This window comes from Rattus norvegicus, chromosome 8, assembly GCF_021556685.1.
Source record: "Rattus norvegicus strain SHRSP/BbbUtx chromosome 8, alternate assembly SHRSP_T2T, whole genome shotgun sequence".
In the NCBI taxonomy this organism is placed as follows: domain Eukaryota; kingdom Metazoa; phylum Chordata; class Mammalia; order Rodentia; family Muridae; genus Rattus; species Rattus norvegicus.
In genome coordinates, this window is record NC_141541.1 from 97,147,519 (window position 1) to 97,167,402 (window position 19,884).

Here is a 19,884-nt window from a genome sequence, read left to right on the forward strand (position 1 = left end):
ATGGTGCCTTAGAGGGGCTAAGAACATCAATAGTAATAGTTTGCCTAGTATGCATGATGCCCTAGATTCAACCCCAAGCAAACAAACAACACAACACAACCGTTTAAATACTTGAAGCTAAAAAATACATTCCTACAGAACTGTGCTTTGAATACACAATAAGGTGGGTCAGAATTAGCTATCTGCACTAAAAGTTTAAAATAGAAGTAAACAAAATATAAACAAATCAAAAAATAAAAACTACTTTAAATACTTTCAGTCATTTAACAGCAAATTTTCTGGCTACTCTAAATTTCCAATTTAATTTCGAATTAGAAGAGTTAGTAAACTCTTGTAATGATTCCATTTAGGTAAGAGATGCATTGAGCATCAGAGAAGCAGAGTTCTCTTAAGTGTGACAGCTAACTATAAAGTTAGGTAAAAACATACCTTAAATGGCTGTATAATTATCTATATGTCCAATCTGCCTTTTTTATATTTTAAAACTAGAAAAAGGTGGGCAAAAGATATCAGGTGTTCTCAAAGGGGCAAAGAGGGCTTTCCACCACTGAAGCCTTTGACTGACATTCATCTAGCAGGTGGAGTTCATTCATGCAAACAGTTGATAAAGACAATGCTATCAGATAATAGTCGGCAACAGCAAGTTAAACCAGTACATACCCAGAGGTAAATATACCTACCTATTGAATTTGGAATTTCGTGTGGGCGATTCTGCACCTCTTAAGAGTTGCCTGAAATACTTGAAAACCATAAACCCAATTAGGATTAACAAAACCAGTACTTGACATTGAAATAAACTACTTTATCTTTCTTTAATCTTGCTTTTTTAAAAATTTATTTTACTACTTAAATCATTTACCCAACACTATCTGGGCCACTCTGAAGTATCTCAAGTCCTCTGTGGGAAGCCTGGCTTACCTCGTCGCTGTGGCAGAACATAGGGGTGAACACATTCTCCAAGAGGGAAAGAACATGCTCATATGCTTCAAAAAGACATCGCATAGTTTGCAGCTTCACAACATCTATGTATGGGCCTTCAGCAACTATTTAAAATAATTCAATTGTACACATTATTTCTGAATAACAGAAATGTAACATTCATTTAAATTTCACTATGTGGAACAAACATGCAAACTATGTTAATAGAAACTCCTACACAGGAAATCGTACTAGAAAGAGAAATGAGGAGAATCCACCTCCAGCTAGGAGAAACATTAGTTCCATGAGTTGTTTTAGTTTATGGACTCTTGAGTGTCAGGGTCCCAGAAGGCAGCCAGACTCAAGTGGAACTTCCTTGTAGTGTAGGCTGTCCTTGAACACAGGATCTTCCTGCCTCCACCTCCAGTGCTAAGATTACAGACATTCACTTTATGCCTGCCTCAGTTATGTTTAGAGTGAACACTTCTCTTCCTCAAAGCTTTAATCTTGTCAGTAAAGTAAGTGTGTGAAAAACACTTTTTACACTAAGAAAGTGTATAAGAGAGCTCTAAGTATCTATGTCCTTTTTTAAGCATCTTAACAGCTGCTGGAGTGACTAAAATGTATGTGACGCACTCAAGAGTGAATGACTGCTCTTGCAAAGGACTGGAGTTCAGCTACCAAACCATGTAGGCAGCTCACAACCATCAGTACTGGAGGGCTCCAAAGCCTCTGCCCTCCAAGGGCCCCTGTGCGCATGTACACACTCGGACACACAGACACACAGACACACAGACACACACACAGACACACACACACACACACACACACACACACACACACACACACTTGAAAATAATTAAAGGAATAAATGCCAGGTATGGTGACTCATGCTTTAATCCCAGCACAGGGAGGCAGAGGCAGACAAATCTCTGAGTTTGAGGCCAATCTGGTCTATAATAAAGTGAATTCGAGGCTATCCAGGCCTGTATAGTGAGAGGACCCTCACTCAAATAAATAAACGTGTAAATTACTCTTTGAAGAAAACGAAGCTGCCTACCCACATTGTCCTCACTGACTGACTTACTTCTTTGGATCTCCTCTACAATGAAGGGATCAAACCGGATTTTGTCAATACTTTCGTCCAAGCAGTATGTCTTATAAATCTTCTGCAATTCCTCATGCAGAGAGAGCATTTCATCGTTTGATAACTCTGGCCGCAAAATTCTATCATTAAATTCCTCTACAAATCAGAGAAAGATTAAGAAAAAAGTTAATATAAATGCTTTCATAAAAATTTCATATTTGTATTCTAACTAAAAGCAGAAAATACAATCAAAGTATTTTAAGCTTTTAGAAAAGGACTTGAGAATAGAATATTCAGAAAAAAACAAATTCAACAAAGTATTTTAAGCTTTTAGAAAAGGACTTGAGAATAGAATATTCAGAAAAAAACAAATTCAACAAGATTTTTATGTTAATATAAAATATATAAAAATGGTTTGCAATACAAATTTGCTACAACAGAATAGTAAGCGTATTTATAAAATTTTCTATAAAGAACATATTGGATTAGTTTCTTATACCAAAGTCTTTCAATATTTTAAAATCTGATAGCTCACAAAGTAATAATGAAAATACAGCTCATAGAATTTCTCACGACTCCAATGAGTGATATCACAGCTTGGCACTCCTAACAATGATGACAAAGTGGTGCTGATTTGGACTGTGTGGTCTTTCACACAGCATCACTATGTTGGATTTTTAGAGATTCTTTTCTGCTGCTAGGATCTGACTGCAGGCAATGATAGGGTCATGCCCCACCTAGAAAGGAATAGACAGCTGGAGAAATGCAGTCACTCTCCAAATACCTAGCAGATGAAATTTAGTCTGGGACATCAGATCTGCTCTAAATACCCAAAGCACTAAGAAGCGTGAAGAAGTCACTAGTGAAATGCGCACGAAGCCTCACCAACAGTCAGACAGAACTGCAGGACGTGCACGGCTCCTTCTTGTTTCAGGAAGTTCATAAAGCGAAACAAAAGATCTTGTTGTTCTCTGATTTGTTTCAATTCTAACTTCAGCACCTTGTCACAACGGAGAGGAAGAATAAGTTAAAGATACATAAATGTATCCTAAAACTGTTACCTTAAAACATTAATGCTGAAAACACTCACAGATGGTTTTTTATTTCTAGGTTCAGCAAATTTCTGCAGGAATGGAACCAAGGGGGAAGCTGGCTCAGTTGCTTTTTCAGGCTTTAAAGAAACAGGATTATCAATTCAGTAAAATTCACACTAGACTTGGTACACACAGTTCCGAGTGTCGCAGTATGCTCAATACTCACAGGGCTGTCATCTATGAAGATGATAAGCAAATGATTGACGGTATCCTAACGGGAAGGAAGAGACACGGGTCAAAACAAGCCATTGTTACATTCTGCCAAGAATTCTCAGAACTTTCACACTATCAAGTTTGCTAGAAAAATAATCAGCACAGTGACTGGCTAAATATTTGTATACATGTATTACAGAAGACTCCTAAAGAACTAGAGTCAAAGGTAGTAGCTCTCTGAACAAAGTCAGAACTGTTAAAGTGTCCATCAAAGGACGAATAATTAAGTGAAATGTGACACGCACGTAGAAAGGATTATTACAGAGACTTGACACGGAAAGGAATGCTAAAGTATGTTTACAATAGCCAAGGACTCAAGGGGGAATAAGGAATCACTGTTCGTGAGTGTACAGTTTACAGGGTTTCCTTTTGTTAAGACCAACACTTTGGAAGGTAATGGTAATGGGCACTTGAATAGGCACACATTTCAAAACACTGTACCACACACACGAAATGGTCAAATAGTAATTCAAGTGTATTTTATAAAAAGAAAAAAGAAAAAATTTAATCTTACTGGATCAGCTAGGAAATCCAAAGAAGGAAGAAACACAGAACCAGATAGAATCTCTCTTATAAGTAATGTCAGGGATCTGGAAATAGAAGCAATAATTCAATATTTAGTGATTTACACGAGTTCCTCATTTTCAAGGACTTCTGAACTAACTAAAGACCATATTAAAATGAAATTATGGGGCTGGACATGATAGCACATGCCTTTAATCCCAGCACTGGGGAGGCAGAAGCAATTGGATCTTAGTTCAAGGCTAACCTGGTCTACACAGCAAGTTCCAGGCCAGGTATAGGGCTGTACTATGAAACCCTTTAGGTAGGTAGGTAGGTAGGTAGGTAGGTAGGTAGGTAGGTAGAGACAGAAAAGAAAAGAAAAGAAAGGAAGAGAAGAGAAAAGAAGAGAAGAGAAGAGAAAAGAAGAGAAGAGAAAAGAAAAAAGGAGAGAAAAGAAAAGGAAAGAAGAGAAGAGAAAAGAAGGGAAGGAAAGAGAAGAGAGAAAAGAAAAGAAGAGAAGAGAAAAGAAAAGAAAAAAGGAGAGAAAAGAAAAGGAAAGGAAAGGAAAGGGAAGGAAAGGAAAGGAAAGGGAAGGAAAGGAAAGAAAAGAGAAAATTATGGGGCTAGGAATATAGCTCAGTGGAAGAGCATTACACACCTGCCCATCCAAAAAAGTCAGATTAAAATTCCGTGGGACAAGAATGGGCCATACAGCTCTGCATTTTCACAAGTGTCCAGACAAGGCTTCTGCTGTAGCATCACACACTTGGACTTGTGTTCTTTTGCTAAAGGACTACTGTTTAAAGGAAATGAGTACTTTCTTACGAGAGGGACTGAGTAGGAAGACATCAGAGCACTGTTCCTTCTAGAATCTTTGATATCTTTATATATCCATGTCTACATCTGGAGATGTATGAGCAACTGAGTAGCACGTACAAGGTCCTGGCTTTACTCTTTAACAACGCACACCAGAAAACTGTTTGTGAAGGGTATATTCAACAGCACGCTCCCTAGGACTAAGGAGACGTTAGTTAATAAGACAGATTAGACTAAAGGCTTCTTTATAATGGAGGAGCTCAGTATGTTGCCCAAGAAGGATTTTCAAATGTGCCCTCTGCTCAGGCACCTACATACAGGAGATTACAGGGGCACACCCAGCTAAAGACAGCTTAATCAAAACACTAAAATACCTCTGCCAAAATGTATTTTGGTATCATCTAGTGATTTCAAGCACATCGCTGAGCTGGGCGTGGTATCAAAGACCTACAATCCTAACCCGGGAGACAAAGCAGGTAGGGAACACTACATAGTGTGGCCCTGTCTAATGAACTGAATGGAATAGAGAGGGGATAGAGTAGAGCAGAAAGAAAGGAGGAGAGAGAGGAAAGAATGAGCCACAGTTTTCCCTCTAAGAATTATCAGGGTAAGGGTAATGAGGTAATTTATGGGCAAAATCCATGTACACTTCTCCAGAAGGGGGAACAGAAGGACAGACCCCCTAATTACTCTTTCCAGCTGGACAGCTTAAAACCCAAACTTGTCTGCAGAGTATGCCCTAAGGGTTTCTGTCTATAAGAAGCATAGTGGGCTTGTCTTTAAAAAGGAACACCAAGAAAATAAAGCACAAGGATTTCAAATAAAATTAATTGCATTCATTTATCTTTGATTTCTAAAGTCAGTTTTTTAATAACAAATTCTAAGGCCATACAACACACTTCAAATACTCAGCAACTAAATTGACATTTTAACATCTGACCAACCTATTCTCAAGTGACAAACTATTCATACCAGAAATTTGTACCAAGTTTTAGTGAAGCCTTATCATAATAAAACAGTAATACACATACAATATATGCTATATATATTCATTATATACATATACAATACTACCATGATATTTTCTAGTGCATTTATACCTGCAGTCTGTTGCTTTAGGAGGCAAAATATAAGGAAAAAGTAACTCAGTAAGTTTCCTTAAATACTGTAATTCATCTCTTCGACTTCTCAAAGCCACATGAAGATCTGGACCATATTCTTCTAAAGCAGCTTGCTGTAAATACTCCGTGTTTTTTACTATAAATAACAATAAAAAATATTGAATGAGTTATGATATATTAAATTACTTTATTTCCATTAGCATACAGACCATGTAACATCATTCCTCTCCTAGCCCCTGCTTTCTGAATACAAATGGAAAATTTTTCAGAAATAAGACATAAAGGAAGAGTTTCTCCTCCTCCATGGACTTACTTATATGGTAGTTTAAATAGGGATGACCCCACAGGCTCTTAATCTGAATGTTCATTAGCAAGTGGTGACATCTGACAGGGATTAGGAGGTGTGGCCTTGTGAGAAGTGTCACTGGGAGGGCCTTTAATGTTTCAAAAATTAAGCCAGGCCCAGTGTCTCTCTTCCTGCTCCCTACCAATGCAGATGTAAAACTCTCAGCTCCTTCTCTTGCAATGTGTCTGCCTACATGCCACCATGCTTCCTGCCATGATGGTAATAGATTAAACCTCTGAACTGTGAGTCAATCCCAACTAAATGTTTTCCTTTATAAGAGTTCCTGTGATTCTAGTACCTACTCATAGCAACAGAACATTGACTAAGACACTTACTTTGGAATAAACTCATTTTCTGAGTCCCCTTCCCTGAGCAATAAGAATTTAAACTCATGACTTCTGCATACTTCAAATGACTTAAGTGGGACAAGGGGAACTATAGAAAATATGTCCTTCGGTCCCCAGCTCCGAAAAAAAGAAAAGAAAAAAAAAAAAAGAAAATATGTCCTAGTAGACAAAAGAATTCTTTCCTATTTTTATATCAATATCATCCAGAAAAAGTTCAGCTAGGTGCTGCACTTTTTAGCCAGATCACAGTATACAAGAGAGATAACTGAGTAACCAAAAGTAACCATTGAAAAGATGAAGGCAAGGGCTGGAGAGATGGCTCAGTGGTTAAGAGCAGCACTGACTGCTCTTGCAGAGGTCCTGAGTTCAAATCCCAGCAACCACATGGTGGCTCACAACCCTCTGTAATGGGATCAGATGCTCTCTTCTGGTGTGTCTGAAGACAGCAAAAGTGTACTTATATAAATAAAAAAATCTTAAAAGAAAAGATGAAGAAGAGCACTAGCTTTTTATTGCTTATTAAGAAACAGAAACCAGTCTGTCATTCACCTCTGGAAGAGAGTTAGGTTGTTTGAGGGAAGTCTGAGTAAGACAGAAGAAGAGAAATCTAGCTTTCTTGTTGTGCAATTATCACTGTATATTGAAGGATGTTATATGACTTTCTGAAATGTATTATTCAGAAAAATAAAAGAAGCATTTGTTTTCATATGTTAAACTTTGTCATGCTAGGATAAAATCTTCAGTTGAAAGAATAATTTATTACAGATTTTTGATGAAGTGAAGAAATTAATTATGTTGCTGGAAGACTGTCTACAAATAATGAAAATATTTAAATAGAATATATTATACAAGGTGCTGAAAGCCACTAAATGTGTGGAAGATAAGAATATCTAGTCAAGTACAAAGATGGACTATTTAAAACAACAAGAAGAAAGAAACATGTCTGAAATAGATGTGATTCTGACTGTCTGACACTGAGGAAAAGTCAAGACTACTCACACTTTGTCCTGTGTTTCCTCTGACAGTAAAGCACCTTTTACAAAACTGCTACAAAGATGCCACCTCTTGTATATTTTTTGCCGGTGAAAAGACAGGGATTTTAATGTACTTTATAGTCAGGCATGGTGATGCATCCTTGCAATGCAAGGGAGGTGAAGGCAAGAGAATCAGAAGTTACAGCATTGGGTGCATAGCAAGTTCAAACCCAGCCCAAGCTACAGAAGACCCTGTCTCAAATCAAACCAATCGAATAAATAAATTATTATACTATGCAAATGTAAAATCTTTTAAGCTCATTCATTTCAAGGTGTTTTAAAGGTAAAGTAATTTTTACTCATGTGGCTTGTACCCAAAGAGGCCAGAAGGGGACACTGGAAACCCTGGGATTAAAGTTACAGATGACCATGAGCTACTCTGTGGGTTCTTGGAATCGAACCTAATTCCTCTGAAAGAGTAGCCAATGTTCTTAACCTCTAAGCCATCTCTCTTGGTAAAATTCTTTTCAAAATATATTTATTTCTATTATTTTTAAATTATGTGTATATGTATGTGTTTGTGTGTGGGTATGTGCACTTAAGTACAAATGCCTTCAGAGTTCAGAATAGGACCTTGGAGCCCCTGGAGCTGGACTGCAAGTGGTAAGCCTCCTGACATGGTTAATGAGAAGTTAACTTGGGTCCTCTACAAGAGCTATATGTGCTCTTAATTACTGAGCGACCTCTCCAGCCCAAGGGTAAAATTCTTTTTGTTGCTGTTGCTTTGAGACAATATCTCACTATGTAGTCATGGCTGCCAATACCAGCCTAGCCTCAAACTCATAGAGAGCCCCCTGCTTCAACCTTCTGGATGCTAAAATTTAAAATATATACTATCACACCCAGCTCCCAGGGTTGATTTTAGAGCAAGGAAAGTCCTTAGTCAACATTTCCTCATTCAAGGTTCGGTGTAAATCATGTCAGCAAAGGGCCTATAGTAACTTTAAAAGGAGAGGCAGGGAATTAACAGAAGAACTGTTTTATGGAGAACAAACATGATACATGGTAGTAATATACAGGAAGATCTAGAACTTTCTGAAACTGCAGAAATCATAGAACCAGGAAAGGGACATGAGTGATAAGAGCAGACCAAAGGACAGTTTTCAATCAAAAAAAAAAAACTGGTTTGTTTTTTTTTTAAAGATATTCTCAAAGATTCTGTAGATAGCATGAGTAAGTACTCACATATATATTTTTAAATGAAAGCTGATGTATAAACAAAATCTCTCCAACTACCACAGAAAACTGTGTTACCTTTCTGTCTTGCTTTAACAATCACTTCTATATGTTTCATTGCTGCTTTTAATAGTTTCTTGGTTATAATAGATGGAATATCGACCTAGAAAAATGAACAAAAATAAGACTTAAAAAATACTTACTAAATTGGAATGGCAAAGGCGTTTTATTTACAATACCAGAATGGAGCTAAATAGGACTAAAATCAAGAACAGAACAGTGGGGTATAATTGGTTAGAATATGTAATAGCAGAGACTACACAGCTATACTTCAAAACTGCTCTCACCACACACACACACACACACACACACACACACACACACACACACACACACACATCTGAGATAGTGGACATGTTAACTATCTTGTCTTACTTATTCCATACTAAACTGACATGGTCTAACATCATTTATATCACAAAATATACATAATTTTAAAGTATGTGACGGTTTGTATAGGCCTGGCCCAGGGAATGGCACTGTTGGGAGATGTGGCCTTGTTAGAATAGGTGTGGCCTTGCAGGTGTGGGCTTTAATACCCTACTCCTAGCTGTCCGGGAGCCTGTGTTCTGCTAGCAGCCTTCAGATGAAGATGTAGACCTCTCAGCTCCTCCTACACCATGCCTGCCTGGATGCTACCATGCTCCAGCCTTGATGATAATAGACTGAACCTCTGAACCTGTAAGCCAGCCCCAGTTGAATGCTGCCCTTTATAAGACTTACATTGGTCATGGTGCCTGTTCACAGCAGTAAAACTCTAAGACAAAGTGTCTACTTTAAATAAAATAAATACTAGGAGGCAAAGATTTGAATGAACATTTCTTTAAAGATCTACCACAGCCAATAAGCAAATGGAAGGATGCTCAGCATCCCTGGCATCAGGACCCTGCAGACCAGTTACATAGCACTGTTCACTCGCCCAAGGCTAGGTAAGTACAGTGATGCAGAGGGCGTGACCACACATGCCAGTCATCCAGGAGGATGACTACAAGAGGAGATCTACAAGTCTAAGGCTAACTTGGAACAATTAGGGAGAACCTACCTCAAAAAAGAGTACAAATAACAAAAGAGAGTGAGGGTAACTAACTCTGGCAAGAAAGTGGAAGGAGCATGTTCACACACCTAGGCGTGGCAATGCAAACGTTGCAGCCACTTCGGAAAACATTCTGGCAGCCAGCTCCTGGACGAACGAAACAGAGGGCTCTATCTCACAAAGCACTTAATTATACTCTTAAACACAGACTCAAGGTTAATGAAAACATAACTATCAAAATATAAATCTTACTGAGACTTAAGCTGAAAGTAAGCCAGTATACATCAACTGAAAAATAATGAATTATAGTATATTCAGTCATCAAAAACTAAAGTGCAGCTATATGCTACAATATAACAATAGAAATTAATCTAGAAAACATCATGCAAGGAGAATGAAATGCCACAAAGGGACAGGTATTAAATGATTCCATTTACATCTTACATATCCAGAAACACAGGGAGCAGAATGACTGTTGGTGATGTGAGCAGATGGGGTGTTATGGCGAACACACAAGGTCTCTTTTCAGATAACAAAAATAGTCTGAAATTGATTGTATAGGAATTGTATGCAGAACTTTGAAAATATTATAAAGGCCAATAAATCCTATACTTTAAGTGGATGAAACATATGTGCTACATATCAATAAAACTGCTATCAAAAATAGAGTACAATGGTTAGTGCACATCTATAATCTCAACACTGTAGAGGCTGAGGCAGGAGGACTGCAAGTTTGAGACCAGCCTGGGGCATATATATAGTAAGACCTTTCAAAACAAGGTAAGAAAAAGACAGAAGAAAAAAGAACCTATGTATGTACTTGTGTATGTAAGTATCACACTGCAAGTACAATGTACTACTGTTGTAGAATCTCTAGGCTAGTTCAAAGCCTAACACTTGCTTCTACTAGCACTACTAATTAAATCATTCGAAGAATAGTTTAAAGTTGTTATTTAAATGAGGTATCATCAATCATCTGATCTCTCTCCATCCCTTTTCTCCTTCCTCCTGTGTGTGTGTGTGTGTATGTGTGTGTGTGTGTGTGTGTGTACACATACAGGAGGGGGCAGGAGACTGACACTACCACACTTCATCTAATTTTTGAAACAGTTTCTCTCATGGAACATGATGTTCACCACTTTTGGCTCGGCGGGCAGGCCAACACACCCCAGGGATCTCCTGTACCTGCACCCAGTGCTAACCTTACAGGTACACTCTGCATCAACCAGCTTTTGTGAGGTGCTGGAAATCTGAATTCAGGCCCTCAAGCTCACACGGCAAAAATTTTACTGGCTGAGCCATTCCTCAACTCAATCTTAGTGTTATCCTTAATGAACGGTTTATTACATTTAGTTGATTATGAAACAGTTGCTCCAGAACTATTTTTAAAGCAACACGATTAATATCTCTTAGCTTTGTTTTTTTTTTTTTTTTTTGGTTCTTTTTTTCGGAGCTGGGGACCGAACCCAGGGCCTTGTGCTTCCTAGGTAAGCACTCTACCACTGAGCTAAATCCCCAAGCCCTTAGCTTTGTTTTAATCATGAACATGTCAAGCATGAAGATGCATAATGCCAGTACTCAGGAGGATGAGGTAGGAAGATCCCAAAGTTGAGACAACAAATAAACATAACACACACACCCCTGGGTTCGGTCCCCAGCTCCGAAAAAAAAAAAGAACAAAAAAAAAAAAAAAATCTTTCATAACACACACACACACACACACACACACACACACACACAGACAAACACACACAGACACACACACACACGCACACACAGACACACACACACGCACACACACAGAGACACACACACACACGCACACACACACAGACACACACACACGCACACACACAGACACACACGCGCACACACACACACACACACAGACACACACACACACGCACACACACAGACACACACACGCACACACACACACAGACACACACACGCACACACACAGACACACACACACGCGCACACACACGCACACACACACGCACACACACACACATGCACACACACACACGCACACACACACACACACAATTAAGGCAAATATACAGTAAATGAAAAGACCTAGGACTTAGCATCTTCACACCACTACAGCCAGCATTAATTGTGAATTGTGGTAGGGATAGCTTAAGTCTTTTTTTTTTTAATTTATTTATTTATTTTATGTATGTGAGTACACTGTCACTCAACTCTCTTCAGACATACAAGAAGAGGGCATCAGATCCCACTACAGATGGTTGTGAGCCACCATGTGGTTCCTAGGAATTGAACTCAGGACCTCTGGAAGAGCAGCTAGTGCTTTTTTTTTTTTTTTTTTTTTTTTTTTTTTTGTGGTTCTTTTTTTCGGAGCTGGGGACTGAACCCAGGGCCTTGCGCGCAGCTAGTGCTCTTAACCTGCTGAGCCGTCTCTCCAGCCCCGGGATATCTTAAGTCTTAAACATGCTTAATTTGTGAGCTTTTTTTCTCTTCTGAAAATAAAAACTGTGACACATATTATTTTCCAGCATCTTCTGTTTGCTATTTAAAGAAGTATTCCTTTGTAAGTAAGTATTACTCTATACAGTGATTTTTCATGGCTATGTTATTAGTATATTAATCACCAATAATCAATCATTAAATATTAGTTTTTCTTTTTGGTTTTCCTTATTAAGGAATTTACAAGTATTCCATAAACTGCAATAAATCTTTTACTGTGAGTTTTATATACATCTTTGCAGATGTCATAAGAATGCAACTTAAAACCAGGCATGGTAGTGCACACCTTTAGACCCAGCACTTTGGAGGAAGAGGCAAGAGGATCTCTAAGGCAAGCCTGGTCTACAAAGTGAGTTCCAGGCCAGTTGGGGTACATAGTGAAATTCTGACTCAATTTAATTAATTAATCAAGTAAGGAAGATTGTAAATATTAAGATGTATTTTCTTCTTTTGATTTTTAAATTAAGGTATAATAATATCATTTCTTCCCTCCTCTCCCTCCAGTCTCTCCTGTGCCTCCTCCACCCCAGAAATCAGTTTCTTTTTTCTTTGATATGGCTATACATTTATAAAAATACATAAACACATAAATACAAGCTGCTCAGTTCAGTTAGTCTTGCTTGAATGTGTGTGATATACATGCGTGTGCATGTGCGTGTGTGGTATCTCAGGTTGACCATTCAGTACTGGATAACTAACCAGGGCTCATCCCTCAAGAAGACGATTTCTCCCACTCTCAGAATCTTTAATCGCCTGTACTTCTCTGTCTATGGCTGGGGCCCACGAGCTACTCTTCCACGTCAGCATGCCTACTGCTGGCATGTTTCTTCCATGTCAGCATGCCTACTGCTGGCATGTTTCTTCAGGTCTTGTTTCTGCGGCCATACAGTTCAGTTATTACAGATAAAGCCTCCCTGTCATTTCTAGGAGACATAATCTCACAGCACACGTCCTGGTCCCCTGGCTCCACAATCTTTCTGGACCCTTTCCACAATGTTCCCTAAGCCTTGGGTGCAGGAGTTGTGTTGTAGATGGATATCAATCTAATTTGTGAATTTAAATGTATTTATTTTAATAAAAAGGACATGGGGGGTTGGGGATTTAGCTCAGTGGTAGAGCGCTTGCCTAGGAAGCGCAAGGCCCTGGGTTCGGTCCCCAGCTCCGAAAAAAAGAACCAAAAAAAAAAAAAAAAGGACATGGTATCTTAGGCCTATAACTCCAGCATGCTAAGTCAGGAGGATTGCTAAAAGTTTAAGCCCTGCCTAGGCTCCTCATTCAAACTTTGTCTAAACAAACAATCAGACAACCAGAAGTCTTAGAGATTACCATACCTGCAATCCCATTACCTGGAAGGCAGAGGCTAAGGGGTCTCAAGTCTAAGGCCACCCTGGGTTATATGTAAGTCCGAAGCCGACCTAAATGACAGAATAAGGCTCTGTCTCCAAAAGTAAATGACTAAGGATAGAGCTCAATGACAAAGTGCTTCGTAGTGTGTGCAAGGCCATGTGCTCAGTCTCTTGCACTGACAGAAATGTATGTTTAATTACTAATCATCCCTTAAGTAAAGACAAACCAATTTGTATGTGTGTGACATTCAACTCTAACTCATTTGTTCTTTTAATAACTTCACCTCTTACCCAGAATATACAAACAACAAATAAAAGATTTTTCAAAATATTCTGTTGTCAGTGACATTTGTCACTTTTACTATTCCAAGCTTTTTTATCAATTCAATATTAATTTTTTTCATCTTTATTAACTTGAGTATTTCTTATTTACATTTTGATTGTTATTCCCCTTCCCGGTTTCCGGGCCAACATCCCCCTAACCCCTCCACCTCCCCTACTCTGTTGGTGTTCCCCCCCCACACCCCCATTACCGCCCTCCCCACAACAATCCCGTTCACTGGGGGTTCAGTCTTGGCAGGATCAAGGGCTTCCCCTTCCACTGGTGCCCTTACTAGGCTATTCATTGCTACCTATGCAGTTGGAGCCCAGGGTCAGTCCATGTATAGTCTTTGGGTAGTGGCTTAGTCCCTGGAAGCTCTGGTTGGTTGGCATTGTTGTTCATATGGGGTCTCGAGCCCCTTCAAGCTCTTCCAGTCCTTTCTAAGATTCCTTCAACGGGGATCCCGTTCTCAGTTCAGTGGTTTGCTGCTGGCATTAGCCTATGTATTTGCTGTATTCTGGCTGTGTCTCTCAGGAGAGATCTACATCCGGTTCCTGTCAGTCTGCACTTCTTTGCTTCATCCATCTTATCTAATTGAGTGGCTGTATATGTATGGGCCACATGTGGGGCAGGCTCTGAATGGGTGTTCCTTCTGCCTCTGTTCTAATATTAATTTTTTTTATTTTGAGAATTACATACACATACACACACACACACACACACACAGTATCCCTCTCTCCCTCTTCCAACTCCTCCTGGGTCCCCCAACTACACCCTCAAATCTATGACCTTCTTCTGCATGCATGTGCGCAGGCGTGCGTGTGTAGGAGAAGGAGGAAGAGGAGACTGTGTGTTCTCCATCTCTCAGCAGCCACTGACTGCATACAGCTCTTTGGCTAGGGGTGGGGCCTTGTGAAATTTTCCATCCATGCTGGCACATCATTGGAAGGCATATCAATTTTAAATTTCACTTGCTTTGCCTATTTCCTCAAAATTAGAATTGGCAGATATTAACCCTATTTTATCTTTCCAATTTGATAGTAAAGAGAATAGTACTCACTTATATTTAATGTGCAACAACACATTTTCAATTGGTCACTGGCCATTTTATATTTTTCTTTTGTGAACTCACTGAATCAAGTGGACATAAAGCATTTAACATGGTTAATCTTTTATTTAGTTTATTAATAACATATTTACATTCTAATTCATTGTTTATATGTTTAATTCTATTGAATGACAAAGCAATATTTCTGCTTTGTACGTGTGTATGGGTGTATAGCCAATGAACTACACAGATATGTGAAACCTAAATAGGTAAATAGCACTAAGTATCTTATAAGGCAGATCATAATCACTGTAACTTATACAAGCGTATTTAAATGAAACATGACACTCTCTATATGTCTATATTATTGTTTTTGATTTTTAAATTCCACAAATAAAAAAAACCAAGTATTTAAGGAAGCCAAGTGTTCAGTAGGACAACAGTGATAGATCAATATTTAACCTAAAGAAATGAAAAATGAATACATCTACTATAGGGGAAAACGCAAGATTGCCATAATGATAAAACTTCAGATTTCACATCATAAACATATGTACCTTGTGAATTCTTCGCACTAAGACAGATGCAAAAAACCGTAAGGTGATCCTCAGCTCATCCACAAAGGACTCGTCATCCGTCACATCCCTTCAAGTGAGGAAAACCAGCAAACAGTCAGAAGCTGTGAGAAATACAGCCTCCCCTTGTTGAAATCAAGAAGTTTCCTTTTTAAAAAAAAACTTTATGCTTTTTTTTTTTGGCAAATGTTTTGTTTGTTTGTTCTGTTTGTTTGTGGTTCAAAACAGGGTTTCTTTCTGTGTAGCTCTGGCTATCCTGGAACTTGCTCTGTAGGTCAGGTTGTGCTCGAACTCAGAAATCTACCTGCCTCTACCTCCTGAATGCCGGGATTAAAGGTGTGCACCACTACACCCAGCGAATTTTCCTGAAATTTTAATGTCCCTAAGGGAAGTACAGCACTTTCTTCATCAAAAACAAGAAAGACCAGTGTGAACAAGGGCTTCATCCTGGTTGAAGATGACGCTGTTACATCTCAAAGCAGAATAAGGGAAAATAAACATGCCTACCACCTCCAACTGACAACTCAGGGGCGGGGCTACTACAGCATCAGTAGCTACTGACAAGAACACACACTTCAGAGATATAACCAGACTTTATGTCTAAAAAGTCTCAATTTGGCAACAAAAAGAAGTGTCTCTTTTAGAAAAAGATTCATTATAAAAGATTTCAGCGGCATTCTGTAAATTACAAATACTCCACATTTAAAACATAATCAAATATTTAAAAAAAAAAAAAAAAGAGGGCACCTGCCCCTGGGGACTAGACGGTGGGCAAGAAGAAGGAGCCGACGCTGGCTGGCTGGCTGTCCTCTGAGTTCTATTATACGCTGTGTGTCTGGCACATACACGAACGAGTGAGTGAAAGTGAAAAAATTACACACATTTTCAGAAAAACATAGCATATAAACTGTTTTGTATTAAATTAGTCTTAACACACTGTGGATGAATTTGAAAATACAAAACATCGTTTCTTGGCCTTTTGCCTAAGATCAAGTGAAAATACAAAACATAACTGAATCAGTACAAAGTGGGGCACATCATTAGCTAGTATTCTGTCAGATATACATGTTCAAACATACTGAACACACAATGCTTAAAGAAATATGCACTGATCAAATGACATAATTTGGATGCCTGACTCTAAATTAGAATCTCCTTTTTCCTTTCATAGAACTAGAGAGTTTTCTACGTCGGTCAAGAAACAACACCCGAATACTACTCAGCTACTAAGAATGAGGACACCCTGAGTTTTGTAGGCAAACGGATGGAACTAGAAAACATCATCCTGAGTGAGGAGAACCAAAAGGACATGCATGGCATGTGCTCACTAATAAGTGGATATCTGCAAAAAAAAAAAAAAAAAAAAAAAAAAAAGTACAGAATTCCCCAGTACACAATCCCCAGAACTCAAGAAGGTTAACAAGCCAAAGGGTTCAAGTGACGACGCATCAATCCCACTTGGGAGGGGGAAGAAAGCAATCACAGGAGGGGGAAGGAGGGAGGCACCCGCATGGGAAAGAGGACAGGGAAGGGGAGAAGGGAACATGATCAGGTATTGTGAGGGGAACAGGACTGAAGTCCTGAGGGCCAGCAGAAAGAATGGAAACAGGCAACCTCAGTAGGTGGGAGGTGGGGGGGACCCCCTAGAATGTACCAGAAACCTGGGAGATGAGAGACTCTCAGGAGTCTACCTTAGATGAAATGTCCTACAGTAGGAATAGGGAACTTGGAGAGCCCACCTCCAGTAGAAAGACAGGGCATCAAGTGTGGGATGGGATTACCATCCCACAGTCCAAAACTCTGACCCAGAACTGTTCCTGTATGAAAGAACTGCAGGGACGAAAATAGAGAAGAGTCTGAGGAAAAGGAGGCCCAGCGACAGGCCCAAAGTGGGATCCAGCTCAAGGGGCAGCCCCAAGACCTGACACCATTACTGAGGCTATGGTGTGCTCACAAAAAGGGGCCTATCATGATTGTCCTCCAAAAGGTCCAACAAGCAGCTGAAAGAGTCAGATGTAGATATTTACACCCAACCAATGGACAGAAGCTGCTGACTCCTGTGGCTGAACTAGGGAGAAAGAAGCTAGAAGAAACTAAGGAGTAGGGTGCCCCTGTAGAAGGACCAGCATTCTCCACTAACCTGGAGCCCCCACCCCCACCCCAAGATCTCTCAGACACTGGGCCACCAACTAAGTAGCACACACCAGCTGATATGAAGCCCCTGACACATAGACAGCAGAGGACTGCCGGGTTTGGACTCAGTCAGAGAAGATGCACCTGACCCTCAAGAGACTGGAGGCCCCGGGGAGTGGGGAGGCCTGGTGTTCCGGGAGGAGGAGGTACAGGACGTAGAACAGGCAGAGGGTGGGCCAGGAAGGGGATAAAATCTGGGCTGTAAAAAAAGATTTAAAAAAAAGAAAGAAACAACATCCATGTACCCTGTGCGCACTAAAAACAAAGTTACTTGAGGGACTAAAAAGAACATTTTTTTCAGAAAATCTACTGAAATGATCTTTCAATCTGTGTGTACCTGTTCATGTGTGCAATTGTATGTGCAGGCATGTGCTCACATATGCACACAGAGCTCAGAGGTCAACCTTTCTTGGCAGGAACTTTATGAACTAGTTATTTCCCCAGCCCCTTTTAAAGTTGTCTTAGAAAATGCTGTTCGCTGGAGAGAGGATCTCCTTATATAGGTCAGATTGGCCCCAAACTTGCTATTCTCCTTCCTTTGTCTCCTTCTGCACAGTGACACAGGCTTCTTTACTCTGCCCAGTGCACCAATGATTCACAACTGAAACCAATGACATCTGTGGTAGCCTAACTGGAAGAAAGTGTACTCCAGTATTTAATGGGAATAGCTGAAGACACAGCTAAATATTCAATAATGTACAACGCATTTTCCATAGAAAGATCTGGCTTCAAGTGTCACTGAGAAATCCTGACTTACACTGAAAATGCCTACATGAGTTCAACATTGCTTTGCAAATCATTATTCCCCTATCATAAAGACACCTGTTTTTGCAGAACTAAATAAACAAGTAATTTTCTTGACTGAATGTAAATTTGAGATTTAAGTGTAATTTGGAATAGCTTAGTATTCAAGGTACTTATTTTGTAATAATTATGCTTAGCTTAATGGTATTTACCATATTAAGAGGGGGAAAGGGGCTTTTATGGAAAACAAAAACATACCTGTACCATGGATAGACAAAGTTTTCCAACACTAATTCAAGGACCTGCACAAGAAAATGTTTAAAGAAAAATAATTAACTACAGGAAAATAAACCGTACTACTAAGTGATATATATTAGCACAACCAATTTCATTAAACCCAATACTGACAATATGTTTATGTCACCTTTACATAGCTGTGAGTGTCAGTAAGAACATCCGAGTACCAAGACCATAATAAATATCTCCCCAATGCAAGAGATGGACCCAGACTCTTGCACATGGTACACAGATATGCCACCACTGAAGTCCATCCCCAGATCTGCACATGGTACACAGATAGATATGCCACCACTGAAGTCAATTCCCAGATCTGCACATGGTACACAGATATACCACCACTGAAGTCCATCCCCAGATATGCACATGGTACATAGATATACCACCACTGAAGTCCATCCCCAGATCTGCACATGGTACACAGATAGATATACCACCACTGAAGTCCATCCCCAGATCTGCACGTGGTACACAGATAGATATACCACCACTGAAGTCCATCCCCAGATCTGGACAGCACAGTTTTAAATCAGCAAATCAAAGAACCGGAAAAAGCCTAAGAAGCCACAAAACTGTTGCAGCTTCCATTTAGACAACAGTGCACACAGACTGAGGTAAAGGACCATAAAGCAGGGTTCAGTTGCGGGGTTCAGTTGCGGGGTTCAGTTGCGGGGTTCAGTTGCGGGGTTCAGTTGTGGGGTTCAGTTGCGGGGTTCAGTTGCGGGGTTCAGTTGCGGGGTACAGTTGCGGGGTTCAGTTGCGGGGTTCAGTTGCGGGGTTCAGTTGCGGGGTACAGTTGCGGGGTTCAGTTGCGGGGTTCAGTTGCGGGGTTCAGTTGCGGGGTTCAGTTGCGGGGTTCAGTTGCGGGGTTCAGTTGCGGGGTTCAGTTGCGGGGTTCAGTTGCGGGGTTCAGTTGCGGGGTTCAGTTGCAGGGTTCAGTTGCAGGGTTCAGTTGCAGGGTTGAGTTGCAGGGTACAGTTGCGGGGTTCAGTTGCGGGGTTCAGTTGCAGGGTTCAGTTGCAGGGTTCAGTTGCAGGGTTCAGTTGCAGGGTTCAGTTGCAGGTGCAATTCTTAAACTAATTAGCATTCGATGTAACCCAGTACACATCTATCATCTGTC

General features: G+C 39.9%; 1 protein-coding gene across 15 annotated transcripts in view; it reads right to left on the reverse strand.

Annotated features, from left to right (window-relative positions):
- Window positions 1-19,884, reverse strand: part of Snx14 (sorting nexin 14) — an 82,694-nt gene that overhangs the window by 43,294 nt on the left and 19,516 nt on the right. For all 15 annotated transcript variants that reach the window (XR_015626668.1, XR_015626666.1, XR_015626667.1 and 12 more), the window contains 11 exon segments: window positions 18,726-18,769; window positions 15,513-15,600; window positions 8,735-8,819; window positions 5,733-5,889; window positions 3,827-3,902; window positions 3,266-3,310; window positions 3,096-3,176; window positions 2,891-3,005; window positions 2,006-2,161; window positions 919-1,043; window positions 681-739 (listed from right to left, as the gene is read on the reverse strand). Coding sequence is in view for 8 of the 15 variants with exons in the window: in XM_087562248.1 (XP_087418374.1) it covers window positions 681-739; window positions 919-1,043; window positions 2,006-2,161; window positions 2,891-3,005; window positions 3,096-3,176; window positions 3,266-3,310; window positions 3,827-3,902; window positions 5,733-5,889; window positions 8,735-8,819; window positions 15,513-15,600; window positions 18,726-18,769 (1,031 nt within the window). In the remaining 7 variants the exon portion in view is untranslated.